This window comes from Haliotis rufescens, unplaced genomic scaffold (genome assembly GCF_023055435.1).
Source record: "Haliotis rufescens isolate VD_foot unplaced genomic scaffold, xgHalRufe1.0.p SCAF_23, whole genome shotgun sequence".
NCBI lineage: Eukaryota > Metazoa > Mollusca > Gastropoda > Lepetellida > Haliotidae > Haliotis > Haliotis rufescens.
In genome coordinates this window covers 12603808-12619634 of record NW_025963924.1, presented here as the reverse complement: position 1 = coordinate 12619634, position 15827 = coordinate 12603808, and the positions used below count along the sequence as shown (strand labels likewise).

The following is a 15827-nucleotide window of genomic DNA, read 5'->3' as shown; positions in this document are numbered from 1 at the left end:
AGTGATGCAGACAACGCTTGCGGTGGGCAGCATGTCAGTTGGGAATGGTCCTCTTCAGTTAACACACAATGCCATTGAGTATGTGGTCAAATGTAACAAATGATTTTTAAACTTATCTTATCTCACACTTTGCATTTCTCTTTCTTCTTTCGATTCTGAGTGGAAACGTGTCTGAAATATAAGTTCCCAGTTTCTAAAGTTAATTAACCCTGTCATACCTCACATCGCGACGGTCACCTCCCAGATCTGGGTCATGCGCGCTATGCATGCTGGTTGACCTTCTTGCGCTGATCACTCCTTTGGTCCTTTGGTCCTCTGGACATGGAGGTAACTCCATCTCCACATGAAACTGATAGGAGAACTACAAAGTCTTCCTCACGTTCGCCTGACATCTCACTTGTAGAAGCCCCACCATGAATCATTATACAATTGAATTGCAGAGGTCTTAAGAAGAATTTTAATGAAACACAATTTTTAATCCAAGATTTTAAACCGCGAGCATTTTGTCTCCAAGAAACATAATTAAAAAACACAGATCTATTTGATATCCGTCAGTACAGATCTTACCACTCGTTTTCCCCTCCTGGTGATAAAGCTGCAGGAGGTTCTTCTCTCCGGGTAAAACAGGGCACAATCCATAGCCCTGTTCCACTCATCACTACTCTAGAAGCTGTTGCTGTCCGTGTTACTTTGAACATAGTGTTTACACTGTGTTCACTGTATCTTCCACCTTCCTCAACTATCTGTCAATCAGATCTTAAGACTTTGTACGATCAGCTCCCGAAGCCCTGTATCATCATGGGCGATTTAAATCCCCTGTGGGAGAGTATTGATACAAATAATAAGGGAAAAGTTCTTGAAGAATTTATCGTAAATAATGATCTATGCATCTTCAATGATGGTAATAACATATATCTTCATCCTGCAACTGGCACATACTCTGCCCTTGACCTTTCACTGACAGATTCAAATATTTTCAATAAATTCGAATGGTCGGTCCATGATGACCTTTGTGGAAGTGACCATATTCCAACAATACTTACAACTATTAATCCGTCTGATGAACCACCTTCAACAAGGTGGAACTTTACAAAGGCCAATCGGTCTTTATTCCAAAACTAAAACCTGAAAGTTTCAGGAATGTTCCTGATCCTATACAACCTTTATCAGATATATTAAATGATATTGGAGACGAAAGCATTCCTAAGTCCTCTGCAAACCCTCATATCCGTAAACCATGGTTTGATTATGATTGTAAGCAAGCTTGAAAAAATAGGAAGAAAGCTGAGAAATATTTCCACCGACATCCCACTGTCCACAAAAAAATACGTTAAATTCACGGGCGCCAAAGCGAGACGTACCTTTAAACAGAATAAACGTCAATCCTGGAGGAACTTTGTATCAAAAATTAATTCCCACAGACCCATGTCCAGTGTGTGAACATGATTAAAAAATTAAGGGCAAAGGATCCAAATCTGGTAATGTATCTGGTAAGGATCCAAAGATGGTAATGCACTTTGAACTACTAAATCTGAAATTGCCAACAAAACTTGGTGACACTTTGGCAAACCATTCCTCATCAACAAACTATAACCCTCAATTTCAGAGGTTTCAAAAACAGCAGGGAAAGAAGAAAGCCAATTTTAGCTCTGATAATGGTGAGGACTATAGCGAAACATTTTCACTCCATGAATTATATACTGCCCTAGGGCAATCTCATGACACTGCAGCAGAAGACGACAACATCCACTATCAGGAGGAAATGAGTAAAAGTTTCGAGAGAAAACTTCTTGAACAAGAACTGCATTCTCGTAAATGCAACCTGTTGTTATACGGTATTCCGGACAATGAGAACCCGGAGACGGCAACACGAGCCCTCTTGGAAGAGTTGGAGATACCCGGGGCACAGACAATGCATTTTGACGCGATACACAGGTTACCCTCGCTGACAGGCCCAAGCCGATTGTTGCGAAGTTTGTTTTGATGACGTATAGACAAATGGTGCGTGAGGCAAGTTTTAAGATGGCAGCTTTATTAAGCAGAAAGAAGGTCTTCATTCGCACAGACCTACCAGTTTTGTTAAAAAAACAGAGACACGTCCTTGCCAATAGGGCGTATGAAATCAGACAGACCCATCGCTACCAGATCCGGATCCTTGAACGGGGGATAGTATTGACACTACAGTACAGAAGAAATTCAAGTGCAGAGTGGATCAGCATTGGACCAGATGATACGGTGCATTAACTAGTTTCAGGACCATGGGTGTGTTTACACATGTGTAAACACTTGTTACGGTTTGGACAGTGTTAGCTTAAGACAGTGTTCAAGGACTGTATGTCCATCTTTCCTTCATTGAAAAAGGACCGATTATTCTCCAGTTTTATTTTCGGGACACATAGCGATCTCATGTTATCTGCCAAAAGTGTGAGGTGGCTGGTGTGTAAAATAACAGGTAGTTGTAATTTGTGTTTTTCATGGAATTTCACGGAATAAGGATTATAAAGGAATTCCTAAAGGCAAGTAGTTTATTACTTTCACTCTTCCTTAGATGTCAGATATAAAGGATTTTTTACATATAAATATCGCCTCAAATGCTTATTGTGTCAGAATTTTATTCTGCCTTCCCAGATATTGAATTTACAGTGATAATTAATGTATTGTTAAACTATTAAGAAAACTGTTCGTATCACTCGTATTTGATTCATGAGGAACTAGGATTTATTACTTTATTTTAGCAAGAAGAACATTTGATCGCATTATTTTACGATTTTAAAAACTAAACGAGTTCTTCTGCTAAAAGTACTAACTTGTAGACCTACCCACGTGGACCGCCCAAATATAGAACATCACGTGATGAACACGTTACTTTTTATTCACGCTTTAATTCATTCATGTGAAACTATCGTAAGGTGTATGAACATCATTTCTAATATAGTTCCATAGAATTAAGTCCTCGGAAAGGATATAGTGATAGTTAAGTTTCGAAGAAGCGAATGAGATCCTTATTTATCCACGTACAATTGGTGCACGTTGGAACATGATAAATAGCTCTAGTGCTGTGTTTGACTTGGTGTGGTGTAGAAAGTACCTTACTATAAATAGACTTACGTGATTAATCATGTGACTAGCTAGACTAACATTTAGTCTCTGAAATCTTATATTACACAATATCCTTCTTGACTCTCAAAATAAAAATAAAATTCCCTATGCTGATTTCAGAGACTAAACATTTTCAGAGCCTCCTATCAGGGCAATCTTGAAATGTAAATTGGACACATGTAAGTGTCCAAATATATTTTCTAAAGCACATTCTCTGACCACCTTATCAACTGATCTGTCCACAGCACCCGCCACATGGATTCCATCCCTGTATTTATACCCCCCCTGGACATCAGTCTTGGTTTGGGGCAGGGGGGAGGGAGAGGGCAGGGCATGGTGGTATCAGATGTCACTGACACACAAAGAACACCAACATGGTTCCTTTGAGTGACTTTACTGCTATTGGTTTTGGAGCTGTGCTGTTATATTCATCTGGCTTATTCTACTATTCAGTAACATGTCCTGATGGCCTTTACCCCACAATATTCAGGAACTCCAACCAAACTTTCTAAAACTGTGAATATTTCACCCAAGACTAAAACTACTGTTTGCCTTGTGTGTGGGAATGATGTCAAGGATGTGAATTACAGGAGGAGATTATTCAGAGGCGACACAAAAACGGACATTTGTTTACTATTTGAGAAGTATCTTGAAGCAAATATTTCAATTGAGTGTTCAACTAATTTTGTTTGTGAAAAATGTCAGTTACACTTGACGAGAGTCAGGGATATCATTGACAAACTTGGAACCTCATACCGTCAAACTGTGTCCCGTTTCTGTGAAACCCATGGATCAGAGACTAAGAAACGCTTGCTAAACGAAGATTGCGAACAGAAACCGGCCAGGAGGAAAACATTATTTCCAACAGGATCAGATTTATCTGGAGCATCCTGTTTTGGGAAGAAGGAGACCAGTGACATTACGGTGAGTACATCTTATTTGATACAAACAATTATACTGTTTATAATATCATGACTTGTCCCAAAGATGGAAGAGTTCCACAACCAAGCTGAATTTCTAAAGGTATATATAATAACTTCATTTTCTGTAATTGTGATTTAACAACAGAAGGACAGCTAATGTGTGGTTTATAAATTGGTTTATTGTTTTGTTGCCAAAGTAACGGACTGGTCTTTGTGTAATACCTGACTACCTGATACTAATGAACACATTTGTTTTTCAGGTTATATGGAAACACTTGTAGTCGTCCTCCTCGAACAAGTCTGTTGGTACTCTACTCGTCCTCCTCGAACAAGTCTGTTGGTACTCTGCATGCTGCAAGGAGCACAATAAATGCGGTGAATGTTACTCAGGATCCTCATGACAACTTTTACCCATGCTCTGAATTCATGGACATGGTCAACACCGCCTACATCGTAACTGGGGGATTACATCACTTCCAAATGGAACACCTCACTTCTGTCCCAACGCCAAGTTACAAGGGTGCTGTTGGCAATCCATATGAAACGATTGACTATTTTCTAGGTCATGCAAAACAGTTTGTAGACAAGCACGTCTAACCGGAGGTTCCTCAACTGCCAGCTCATGGTCTCAAATCAAACACACTAGCCTGCAGGTACTGTGGAAAACTGTACCAGAGACCAAAAGCTCTCCGCAAACACGAGGCACGTTTGCATGGACATTCTGATCCGGAATATAATGCTGAAAACAATCAGGATTCCACATCTTCAGCAGAATCAAGATCATCTGTGTATCAGTACACCCGTCTGTCTCTCATGCTTGGGCTTCTTCGAATGAATCACAACGATTCCATTCACATGGGAGATGGTGGCAGAATGATGAGACTAGTAAAGTGGTTCTGTTTACATGTATACTACAAGGCAAGCAAATGTCCAAAGTATGCATATGGTCTCCTTGAAACACAGGCAAAGGCATATGCTCTCCTATCTGAACGGCAGGCTTATAGATTGATATGGAACCGCACAGTCAACCATCAAGGCAGAGTCGACACCAATCATCCCAACGACCTTGACTTGGAGCATTGCAACAGGGCTTTCAAAGATGGTGTACACACATACAAGGGAAGGTACGCAGATAAGACAATTCTCAGAGTCAGCAGAAGTGCGCTGTCAATGGCAGAATTATGCAAAAAATAGCCAATGCAGTCACAGACACACTTGCAAGATATGGCACAGTTGTCACAGCACTTATGCAAAGGTTGAATTTGTTGAGGGTACTGGTCAAATGACTTCAGTAGCTCAACTCGTCGACGTACGTTGGTTCTGACATACTGTTTCATTTCATCCGAAGTATTCCGCCTGCCACTGAGACACTGTCTAAATTTCATGAGAAGAGCATGTGCCTGCTTTTCTGGATCCCTGGCTGCTCGTCCTGTCTCTTGAATATAATCCTCAACATTATTGGCTGGACCATAGTGGATGACGGTTTCCACACTTTGTAAGTCAAGTCCCATGCTGAATAGTGATGAGCAATGGACTATCTATCCTCTTCAAACCATTTGGATCCATGAAGGACTGGGACACATATTTCTTCACTTCCCTGTTTGTCTTGCTGTGGAACATGTCAAATAGACGATTCTTATGACTGTTAACTCCGTCTTCACTATTGTTTATGAACTCATCATGGACTTGCAAATATTATGTCAATGTCACCAGATTTATTATCCTGAATTGATATTTGGTCCATTACATGTACAAGATCATCCTCATCCTCAGGAGAAGGGTCATGTTGACCCTTCAAATAAACAGATTTCAATCCAATAGATGAACACTTATCTGTTTGTTTTGTCATTAGTGCCACCAAAGGTGAAATAACAATCACAGAAGCATGTTTGGAGTTATTAAGTTTCTTAAACACGAGTGGTGCTATTTCAAAAGTAAGTGATTTTCCTGTTCCTGTTGGAGAACAAAAAAGGACATCCCTTCCTCTGAGGTAACTTACAATCACTTGTCTTTGATGATTCCTGAAGTGATCAATATGTAGCTGTTGCTTTCCAAACGATACAGCTTCGTCAATAGCATTACCTTCCATACTAACAGTTATACTTGTAGTTAAATAGAGGGTATGCAGCAAACGCTTACAGAAAGCAGCCCACACTTAAAACATAACATCAGTCCTTCGTTCAGTTCGGCAGTGTGTCAGATGCATGATGACCACATGTGTGGAGATCAGCCATCCCAGGTCACCCTGGTAATCCCCTCAGTAACCACCACCACCCCCCACCACCCCATTTACGCCTCTCCCCCAGCTGTATTTTTTTTCAGTAAACCTAGATGGGAGCACTACCAGTGCTAGGCTGTCATCTGAACAAGATTCTCTGATATGATAAGGAAGGGACTTAATTACCGTTCGCTATTTCGAACGGTCCTCTCCCCAAAATGACATGACTGTGGAATAGAGCTAGCTTGAGCTGGCTAGACTTGCTTTAGTATGCATTTCTAGATTATGTTTTTTTCAAAAAATAAATATATTCCACGGTCATGGTGGAGGACTAGTGACTAGCATGTGTACCTTTTTACTGTCTGGTTTCAACTTTTATTTTATTTGATGAGTGAAACTCTCAACAAAGACATTATAATAGATCTAAACATTATATACATGTATGGGAAGTAAGAATATGAAGCCAGCTACAGTTTTATATTGGTCCCGGGCAATTTTGCACTAATGAGTGTAAGAGATATCCAGTGACCAAGTAGATTTGATGGAATTAGATCAAGATATCTGTTTATCACGACACTGCAAAAATACGTGACTTACATAGAGAATTTACGTCGTCGTGTAGATTTATTTTATGATAGGGAAAGGTACCTGTCTACCAATATTTTTATTTCCAAATTTGACTTTGATAATTGTTTAGACAAACTTCCAAACTGACTTGATATCGAATTTAACTAGGACTTTGAACAAGTCTTGAAGGTTTACATTATTAACTTTAGGGGAGAAGGGAGACTACATCCTTTGAGGTTGATGCTATGTTGTTTTATTTTGATTCCATGAGGCGTGTTGGTACCTTTTAATATTTATGAAAAAGTATGGGTTTTGTTTGAGTGTGGGAAACGCTATATGATGGAAAACCGGTTATGTCATTTTCATGTTTATATTGTATATTTTCTTGATGTAAAATTTGAATTTTATGAATGCAATGTGTACCTTTTCACTTTTATCTCTCCCTTAGGGAAATACATTGTTATATTGTTATATCATAAAATTATATCTTATAATTGTAGTGGCCTAAATAATCCATTAAAGAGGGAAAAGGTATTTAGGTTCTTGCGAAAGCGTAAAGCACAAATATATTGTCTGCGAGAGGAGCACTTTACCGCAGAGCAGGAACAATTAATAAAGCAGCAATGGGGATACTGGGAATGTTACTTTAGTCCTTACAAAAGTAATGCAAGAGGCAGCTATCTTATTTAACAATAATTTTGAATTAGGATTAGGATACAAGACATTGTTTATACTATTGTTAATATATATGGCCCGAATCAAGATAAGCCTGAATTGTATGCCAAACTAAGAGATGTTATTACAGAACTAGATGGAAATAAACTTATTTTGTGCGGGGACTGGAATTTGACTATGGCTATGAATATGGATACGTTTAAGCATTTAAACAATCCCAAAGCAAGGAACGAGGTATTAGATATTATTGAAACTTTTGATTTGAAAAAATGTTTGGCGAGATTCAAATCCGTTTGAAAGGCGCTTCACCTTGCGACAGCCTAATCCTATTAAGCAAGCTAGATTAGATTGGGTTTTTTTTGTATCCCACAATATTGTCCACTCGATAAGTGAATGTGATCATGATATCCACCCAGGGCTGGACTCTGATCATTCTCTGGTTTGTCTCTCATTAGATATACACGAAACTGAAAGAGGAAAAGGCTTCTGGAAATTCAATAATTCTCTATTATGTGATAAAGAATATCTTGGGAAAATTAAAAAAAGAATTAAAGATACATTAAATCAGTATGAGGACAAAAATAATGATAATAATAGAAATTATGTGTTAAACGATCAGTTGCTATTGGAAATAATACTTTTAGCTATAAGGGATGAAACAATATACTTTTCTTCAACTAAAAAAAAGATTACAGGGGCAAGGGAAAAACAGATTGAAAAGGATTTACTCAATTTTGAAAAAAATATTTAGATAGAGCAGAAGTGTTAATAGAAAAGAAAAATATATTAAAGAAAATAGGGGAAATTAAAAATGAAATTGGGGAAATACATAACCAAAAAACACGAGGAGCTTTTAAAAGATCAAAGGCTAAATGGATTAAACATGGAGAAAAACCTAGTAAATATTTTCTACACCTTGAACATAGGATTTTTTTAAATAATTCAATTTGTGAATTACAGTAAACAGATGGCAATATAATAAAAAATCAGAAGGAAATTCTAGGCGAAACAAAAAGATTTTATAAAAAAAATGTTCACAAGTGAAGATTGTACACAAATAGATTTAGATAAATTATTTGAGGGATAGAATGTGCCAAAATTACCAGAATGTATTTCCCTACAATTAGAGGGTGAAATAACTTATGAAGAAGCCCTGAAAGCACTGAAAGGAATGAAAAATGAGAAAAGTCCTGGCCCCGATGGTTTCACAACAGAATTTTTAAAGTTTTTTTGGAATGATATTGGACATTTTTGGCTGAAGTCTGTTAATCATGCATATAGAAACGAATCTTTATCAGTAACACAAAACAGGGATTAATAACATGTATTCCTAAAGAAAATAAGTCGAAACATTTCCTAAAAAAAGGCGCCCAATCTCTCTCTTGAATACCTCGTATTAACTAGCGTCAGGAATAATCGCAAATAGAATTAAAGGAGTTTTAAGTATAATTATTAGTGAAGATCAGAAAGGTTTTGTCACGGGAAGATATATTGGGGAAGTTACAAGATTAATATATGACTTGATGGAATATCTCGAATCATATCAAATACCTGGACGACTTTGAAAAAGCTTTTGACGCTGTTGATAGACATTTTATTTTGAATCAATTTAAATTTTTCAACTTAGGTCCAAGTATAGTAAAATGGATATCAACATTTTTCAGCGATATTGAATCAAGTGTATTAGTCAATGGTCTTGCTAGCCCCTATTTTAAGATAACAAGAGGTTGTCGTCAGGGAGATCCAGTGTCGCCATATATATTAATTATTATATGTGCAGAGATACTTGAAATAATGATCAGAAAAAAACAAAAATATTAAGGGAATGAAGACTGGCAGTATTGAACATTTCCTTACACAATTTGCAGATGATACGACTTTGATGTTACATGGATCTGAAAAAGGCCTCTACAATGTGTTAAATACACTCGACTTTTTGCTAGGTTTTCAGGATTAAAAGTTAACACTGACAAAACCAAATTGATATGGTTTGGTTCAAAAAAGAGATCACGATATAAGCTCTGTAAAGAGTCGAATCTTGACTGGACTCCTATAACGTTTAAATTTTTGGGAATTAATTTTTCTATTGATTTGGAAGAAATTATTGACTTAAAGTATAGAGATAAACTTGAAAAAACTGAAAGGGAAATGAACGTATGGAAAGCAAGATTATTGACCCCAATAGGTAGAAATACTGTTTTAAAATCACTCAAAATTAAATAATTTGTGTACATCTATACCTAGCCCCAATGATGAAGTAATAGACAACTTTCAAAAAAAATGTTTTTCTTTTGTGTGGAAAGGAAAGCCAAACAAGGTTAAAAGAAATGTAATGTCACAGCCATATCAGTTTGGGGGGATCAAAGTACCTATTATAAAAGATGTGATAGATTCACAAAAACTGTCCTGGGTGAAAAAAATTACCAAAATGGGTATTACTTTCATTGAATTCTATCCCAAACATTAACAGATTATGGATGGCAGACGCTAAATATGTCATTGGAAAAATTATTTCTGCTGTAGACAACTTCTTTTGGAAAGATGTATTACAAGCCTGGAGCAATTATTTATCAAGGAGTAATATTAGTGGTAGTATTGACATTGTAAACTAGACTTTATGGTTTACTTACAACATTCAGATAGGAGGAAAGTCCATCTTTTATCCGACTTGGTATTGTAAGGGAGGTTCATTTGTTGGTGATCTTTTTGATGGAACGGGTGAAATATATTCTAATGAATCTTTTATTGAAAGATATGGAATTATAACAGATTTCCTAACATATCAGGGCATAGTTCAATCAATAATGCAGCTTGCCAGAAAAAACAATTGTAACATTAATTAAGAGTATGCCTAGAATCTCCTTTCAACCTATTTTGCCATACAATGTTTCACTACTCACAAGGTGTAATAAAGGCAGTAAACTCTTCTCTAACACACTCTTACAACCAGCTTTCATAAAATGTCAGGGAATACTTAATTGGGAAGAAACTTTACAGAAAGTGTTTACCGATGAACAGTGGGTGGGATTTAATTTGATGGCAACAAGATGTACCCAGAGTGTAGAACTGAGATGGTTTCAGTTAAGGATTATCCACTACATATTACCTTTAAATAATTACTTACATTGTATTGGTTATAAAGATTTACCAAGTTGCAATTTCTGTGGTATATATAGTGAAACTATTGTACATGCATTTTATGATTGTGAAAATGTTGCTCACATGTGGGAGCTTATTCAACGTGAAGTTATTAGATACTACAATATGACCAAGTTAATTGCATTCTCAAATTGCAATTATACAGCTTTCTTCCAGTTCTGGTCTTCCTTCCACAGACTTTTCAATCCTAGCAAAGAATCCTAGTACGATATGATATTATATGATTGTCTATATTTGCAAAAGGTTTTGAAGATTGATGTTAAGGGATTGGTTTTTGAATAATTTATAATTGATGAAATGCTACACATTGTATTTTATTTGAAATGTAAATATATAGATTTCTTTAAAAAAACAAAAAAACATCCACTATAAGCTCCTGAAACACTTGCCCGATTCATGTTTGGAAACCATTACTTAATATATTTGAAGAAATATGGACAACCGGAAATTTCCCTTCTTCGTGACAAAATGCTGTTATTATTCCAAAGCCTGGACGGGATCATACAGATCCATCCAATTACCGTCCGATATCATTAACTAGCTGTGTTTGTAAAACCATGGAGCGCATGGTCAACAATCGATTAGTCTGGTACTTGGGGACCAATAACCTCCTGAGTGACATCCAGTGAGGTTTCAGAGAAACCAGAAGTACCTTTGACCATTTGGTGCGTTTAGAATCGTTTATCAAAAATTCCATTGTCAACAAGCAACATACTGTATCAATCCTTTTCGATCTAGAGAAGGTATATGACTCAACGTGGAAACATGGTATTTTAAAAGATTTGCATGAATTTGATTTGAGGGGCAGATTACCTCAGTTCATATCTCAATTTCAAGTACTGACAATTTCAAGTACTAGTGAGCTCTACCCTGTCTGATCATTTCGATCAAGATCAGGGCGTTCCTCAAGGCAGTATACTATCAGTCACACGTTTCAGCATCAAAATTAAAGTCTCACTAAAGTATTAAACAATAGCGTTGATGGTTCACTATTTGTGGACGATTTCAACATTTCTTTTCGTGGTAAGAATATGGATACGACACAGCTTCAGCTTTGTCTTTACAAAATTCAAAAATGGGCGAACGAAACGGCATCAAATTTTCAAAATCCAAAACAAGCTGTATTCACTTTTGTCGTAAATATAAACCTCACAAGGACCCAGATTTAATTTTAGATGGTATTCCTATCAAGGTAGTGTAGGAGGCCAAATTCCTGGTCCTTATATTGACGGTCATCTGACATTCTTACCACACATCAAATATTTAAAGGCAAAATGCTGAAGGCTCTCGACTTGTTAAAAGTCGTTTCAAATTCCGAGTGGGGAGGGGATAAGACCACCCTCCTTCACTTGTACAGATCGTTAATACGCTCCAAACTAGACTATTGTTCCATTGTCTATGGTGGAGCCTGCAAAAGCAATTTAGAAAAATTGGACACAATACACCATCAGGGCCTAAGGCTCTGTCTTGGAGCTTTTACGACCTCTCCCGTGGACTGTTAGTATGTTGAGGCCAATGAACCTTCACTCGAACTGCGCCACATTAACTTTCACTGCAATACATCATTTGCTCTCAAATAAATCAAATCCAGCAAACAATTGTGTTTTCCACCCTCAGAAAGAAAATCTGTTCCAATATCTATCAAACGCCTATCTACCCCACTTGGAATCAGAATTCAACCACACATCACCGCAGCTGAAATTGATCTGAATATAATATCAACTTACCGTCTTCTGTCTTTTCCTCCCTGGCAGATGATGAAGCCAGAGGTAGACCTCACTCTTACACAACTTAAAAAATCCGAAACAAATCATTTGGTTTATCAACAAGCGTACAACCAAGTGTGAACTCATTATAATTCTCACAGGTCCATTTTTACAGACGGATCCAAGGATGTTGGCAAAGTTGCTAGTGCCACCGTCATTGGATCAAGAGCTGTCTCCTCAAGAATCCCAGATTATAGTTCTAACTTTACTGCTGAGGCCAAAGCTATACTAACAGCTTTGACCTATATCAAACATCAAAACAAATCTTAAAATTTCATCATCTTCTCTGATTCGTTGTCTGGCCTTCAGGCACTTCAAAGTGTCTCATCATATGACCCTATTATTCAAGACATTTTAGAACTTTTCAATGATCTTTTTACTGGCCAGTGTGACATCGTCTTTTGCTGGTTGCCACGTCATCTTGGCATAATAGGTAACTCAAAAGCCAACGCTGCAGCAAAGGCAGCCCCTGACAAACCGCTATCTTCACTACTTTTCCCGTATAGTGATTTCAAACCAACTATTAAAAGTTATACTCTGGATCTCATGCAAAAGAGGTGGGACACCCAGGTAGGAAGCAATAAACTTCACGAATTAAAACAAACAATCGGTCATACCTACTTGCAATTGGGTTGTCAGTCAAGACATGACGAGGTCGTTTTACGACGATGTCGTATTGGCCACAGTCGGTTTACACACGAATATCTGCTTAAGACAAATGAGGACGAGCCTCTTAAGTGTATCCCTCGTGATGAAAGGTTCACCGTCAAGCATATATTGCTTGACTGTGTGGACTTTGCAATCGCAAGGGATTCACATTATCAAAGCGTGAATCTGAAAGATCTCAGCTGGCATTTTATTTTCAGCTATTTGAAAGAAATTGGTCGGTATAATAAATTTTAAATATGTAAGTGAATAATTAAATGCTTGTTTTTATATTTGGTGTGATGCTGTTATCAGCTGACATTATTGAAGGCTCTGTCAAGGAGGGTAACATGGCGTAAAGGTATTGTCCCCCTGTGTGACATGTAATCCTATCATAATCGATGTAACTATCATCAACCAGTGTTTTTAAGCCAACTCATTGCTGAGTATTTTGGCTAGCAATTTGCACAACCACCAGTGGCTAAAGTGATGACGTAAATCCTGCTGGGGCATCATGCAGGAAGCAGAGGTACTGTAAGTCCCCATGATCCCCACTGTGGTGGCCTAGCTGTATAACTCTATGCATTGTATTGTTATGCTCAAATATGTTTCATGAATTTATTTCTAAATATAGTATGCTCAAATATGTTTCATAAGTTGTTTTTAATATAAATAAAATTAAATTGTAAACATTTTAACTTGGTCTTGTCGTGATATGGCTGGAAAAATGCTGATGTGATGATTAATTTTAACTCACTCACTCACTCTGGGAGTTTGGATTCGAATCCCGCACGGAAGTCAACCCCAGAAAGTACTAGAATCTGTACTTTACTGAGAAAATGTTATTCATTAGACATTGGGTCCTCTTCAGTGTTGAGGGAAATTTTGCTCTTTACGGATCCCCGTCCAAATGCGTCGAGGTGATGTGTTTTGAAGGCAATCACTTAAATGTGGTAGCGTTAAGATCTGGGGTGAAATAAGGGCTACGATAAGGACTCGAATTAGTACCCATTGTACGATTGCGGCCACAGTATACGTTTGTGTTTATGATTCACTATCAATAGTGTTGATAACAGGTCTTCACGAAACGTTGAGCGTATCCTGCCTCCACGGTTGCACCCATCACGAACACAAACACAAAGCTTTAGGCCCCGACCATTGCGTGGTTCTTTGAAGTTCATAGTTGTTACATATGTCAAAAGTGGAATTAAATAAATAATGGATTTAGAATAGGTTAATACTAAAACAACGAATACCAAACTTCTCATGGAGGCCACATAAACAGCTATCACTTTATTACAGCCGCCCCAAATTTAGGAACTAAATTTTAAACTAAAAAAGGTCTTGTCAATGTTTCACAATAAATCAAAGTTCATGATTTCTTCAACCTGAGAGAAACACATTTCAAACAAAACGTAGTGACAATTATACGATTCCGACTTTGTTATTCATAAGCATGCGTTTTCGCGATCACCTGGTTTCAAAACTGATTTTCAGTGATATATGTACACAGTTTCCACCGTTATTCATTGCCTCTTAAGTACAATGTAATCTGGCGTTGATGTTTTATATTTATGGATTACTTTATAATAGTGACCATGACATGTGTTCGCGAAAAGGTGAAGTATCCTTCCCCAAGGGGCACCTGTCACAAACACATACAAAGGCAAGTCAAGTGTTACCTGTAAAACAACGGGAACATACGGTACATGTCAAAATATAGAATCGCAAGGACATCATTTTTGTCACTGAAACTTCAGATTTGTACATGTCCTCCACATGTTCACCATAAAATATTTTGAAAGCTATGTTGTAACCATATTTAAATAAAAGCGACAATGTCCTTACCATTTTCAGAAGAAATCGTTAATATAAGCAGACAAGACTGAACGTTAGCATGAGCAAGTGTTTATGAATTACTATCAAATTGTGAAGATACCTGGGCTTAGCGAAAAAGTGAGCGTATCCTGCCCCAACCGTCACAAACACAAACTATTTGAAAGCTTTACAGAAAACACCAGAAGCTGGAGGTGCGACAATAGTGTTCCCCAAAGAAAACATGGGAACATATCGTACAAGTCAAAATAGGGAACTGTATTGGACAAACATTTCTCATGTATGCGCCGAATTTGGAAATGATTTCCATAACATATTTCAAAGCTTTGCTTGGGCCTTTTTTTAGCAATAGTCGTATGGCAACTCTCTTTAAAATCTTCGAAGAAAGAACAATGTTGACTTTTTGACAGTTGAAATCATTTCTCATGTCAAACAGTCTTGTGGAGAGAGGTTTGAATTTGTGTGTATATATCTAAAGTAACGAATGCAAAATGTGCTATACCACAAAGATATTACTCTGTTAAAACCATTTAATATGTGTCACACAATAGTACTGTATCTTTGGTCTGACCTGTTCAATAAAGCTCTATGAGTGTCGTGTGGTGTCACACGACACTAATGGTGATTCCAAGGTTCGATATCTGGATCAATTTCCGCCTCCTAGTACTTTTCATCTCGTATGGACAGAAGCGCTTAAACAATCCTCAGTCACTTAATGGTTTGACGACAGATGTTGACAGTCATTTTACTGCTTTATAAGTAAGTACTAATTTGTTGTGTGACACCAAGTCGACCAGTCCTTGTATTAATGCCGAACGCTATGCAAGGTAACAACAAGTACCATCTTTAACATCTTTTGGCATGACTCGGCCAAGCATCGAACCGAAGACCTTCCGCTCTCCGGGCAGACGCTCTATCAACCAGGCCAGCAAGGGAGCA

The 15827-nt window shown here is 37.5% G+C and overlaps 1 protein-coding gene across 1 annotated transcript; it reads left to right on the top strand.

Moving 5' to 3' along the window:
• The first annotated feature begins 4064 nt into the window (after positions 1-4064).
• Positions 4065-4918, top strand: LOC125383463. The gene is made up of 3 exons (XM_048401610.1): positions 4065-4122; positions 4283-4300; positions 4335-4918. The coding sequence occupies exons 1-3, from the start codon at positions 4087-4089 to the stop codon at positions 4617-4619; spliced, it is 339 nt and encodes a 112-aa protein (XP_048257567.1). The 5' UTR covers positions 4065-4086; the 3' UTR covers positions 4620-4918.
• Positions 4919-15827: the final 10909 nt, after the last annotated feature.

What these genes read in the sequence shown, in the direction of transcription:
- LOC125383463 (XM_048401610.1), top strand. Translation starts at nt 4,087, where the DNA reads ATGGAAGAGTTCCACAACCAAGCTGAATTTCTAAAG.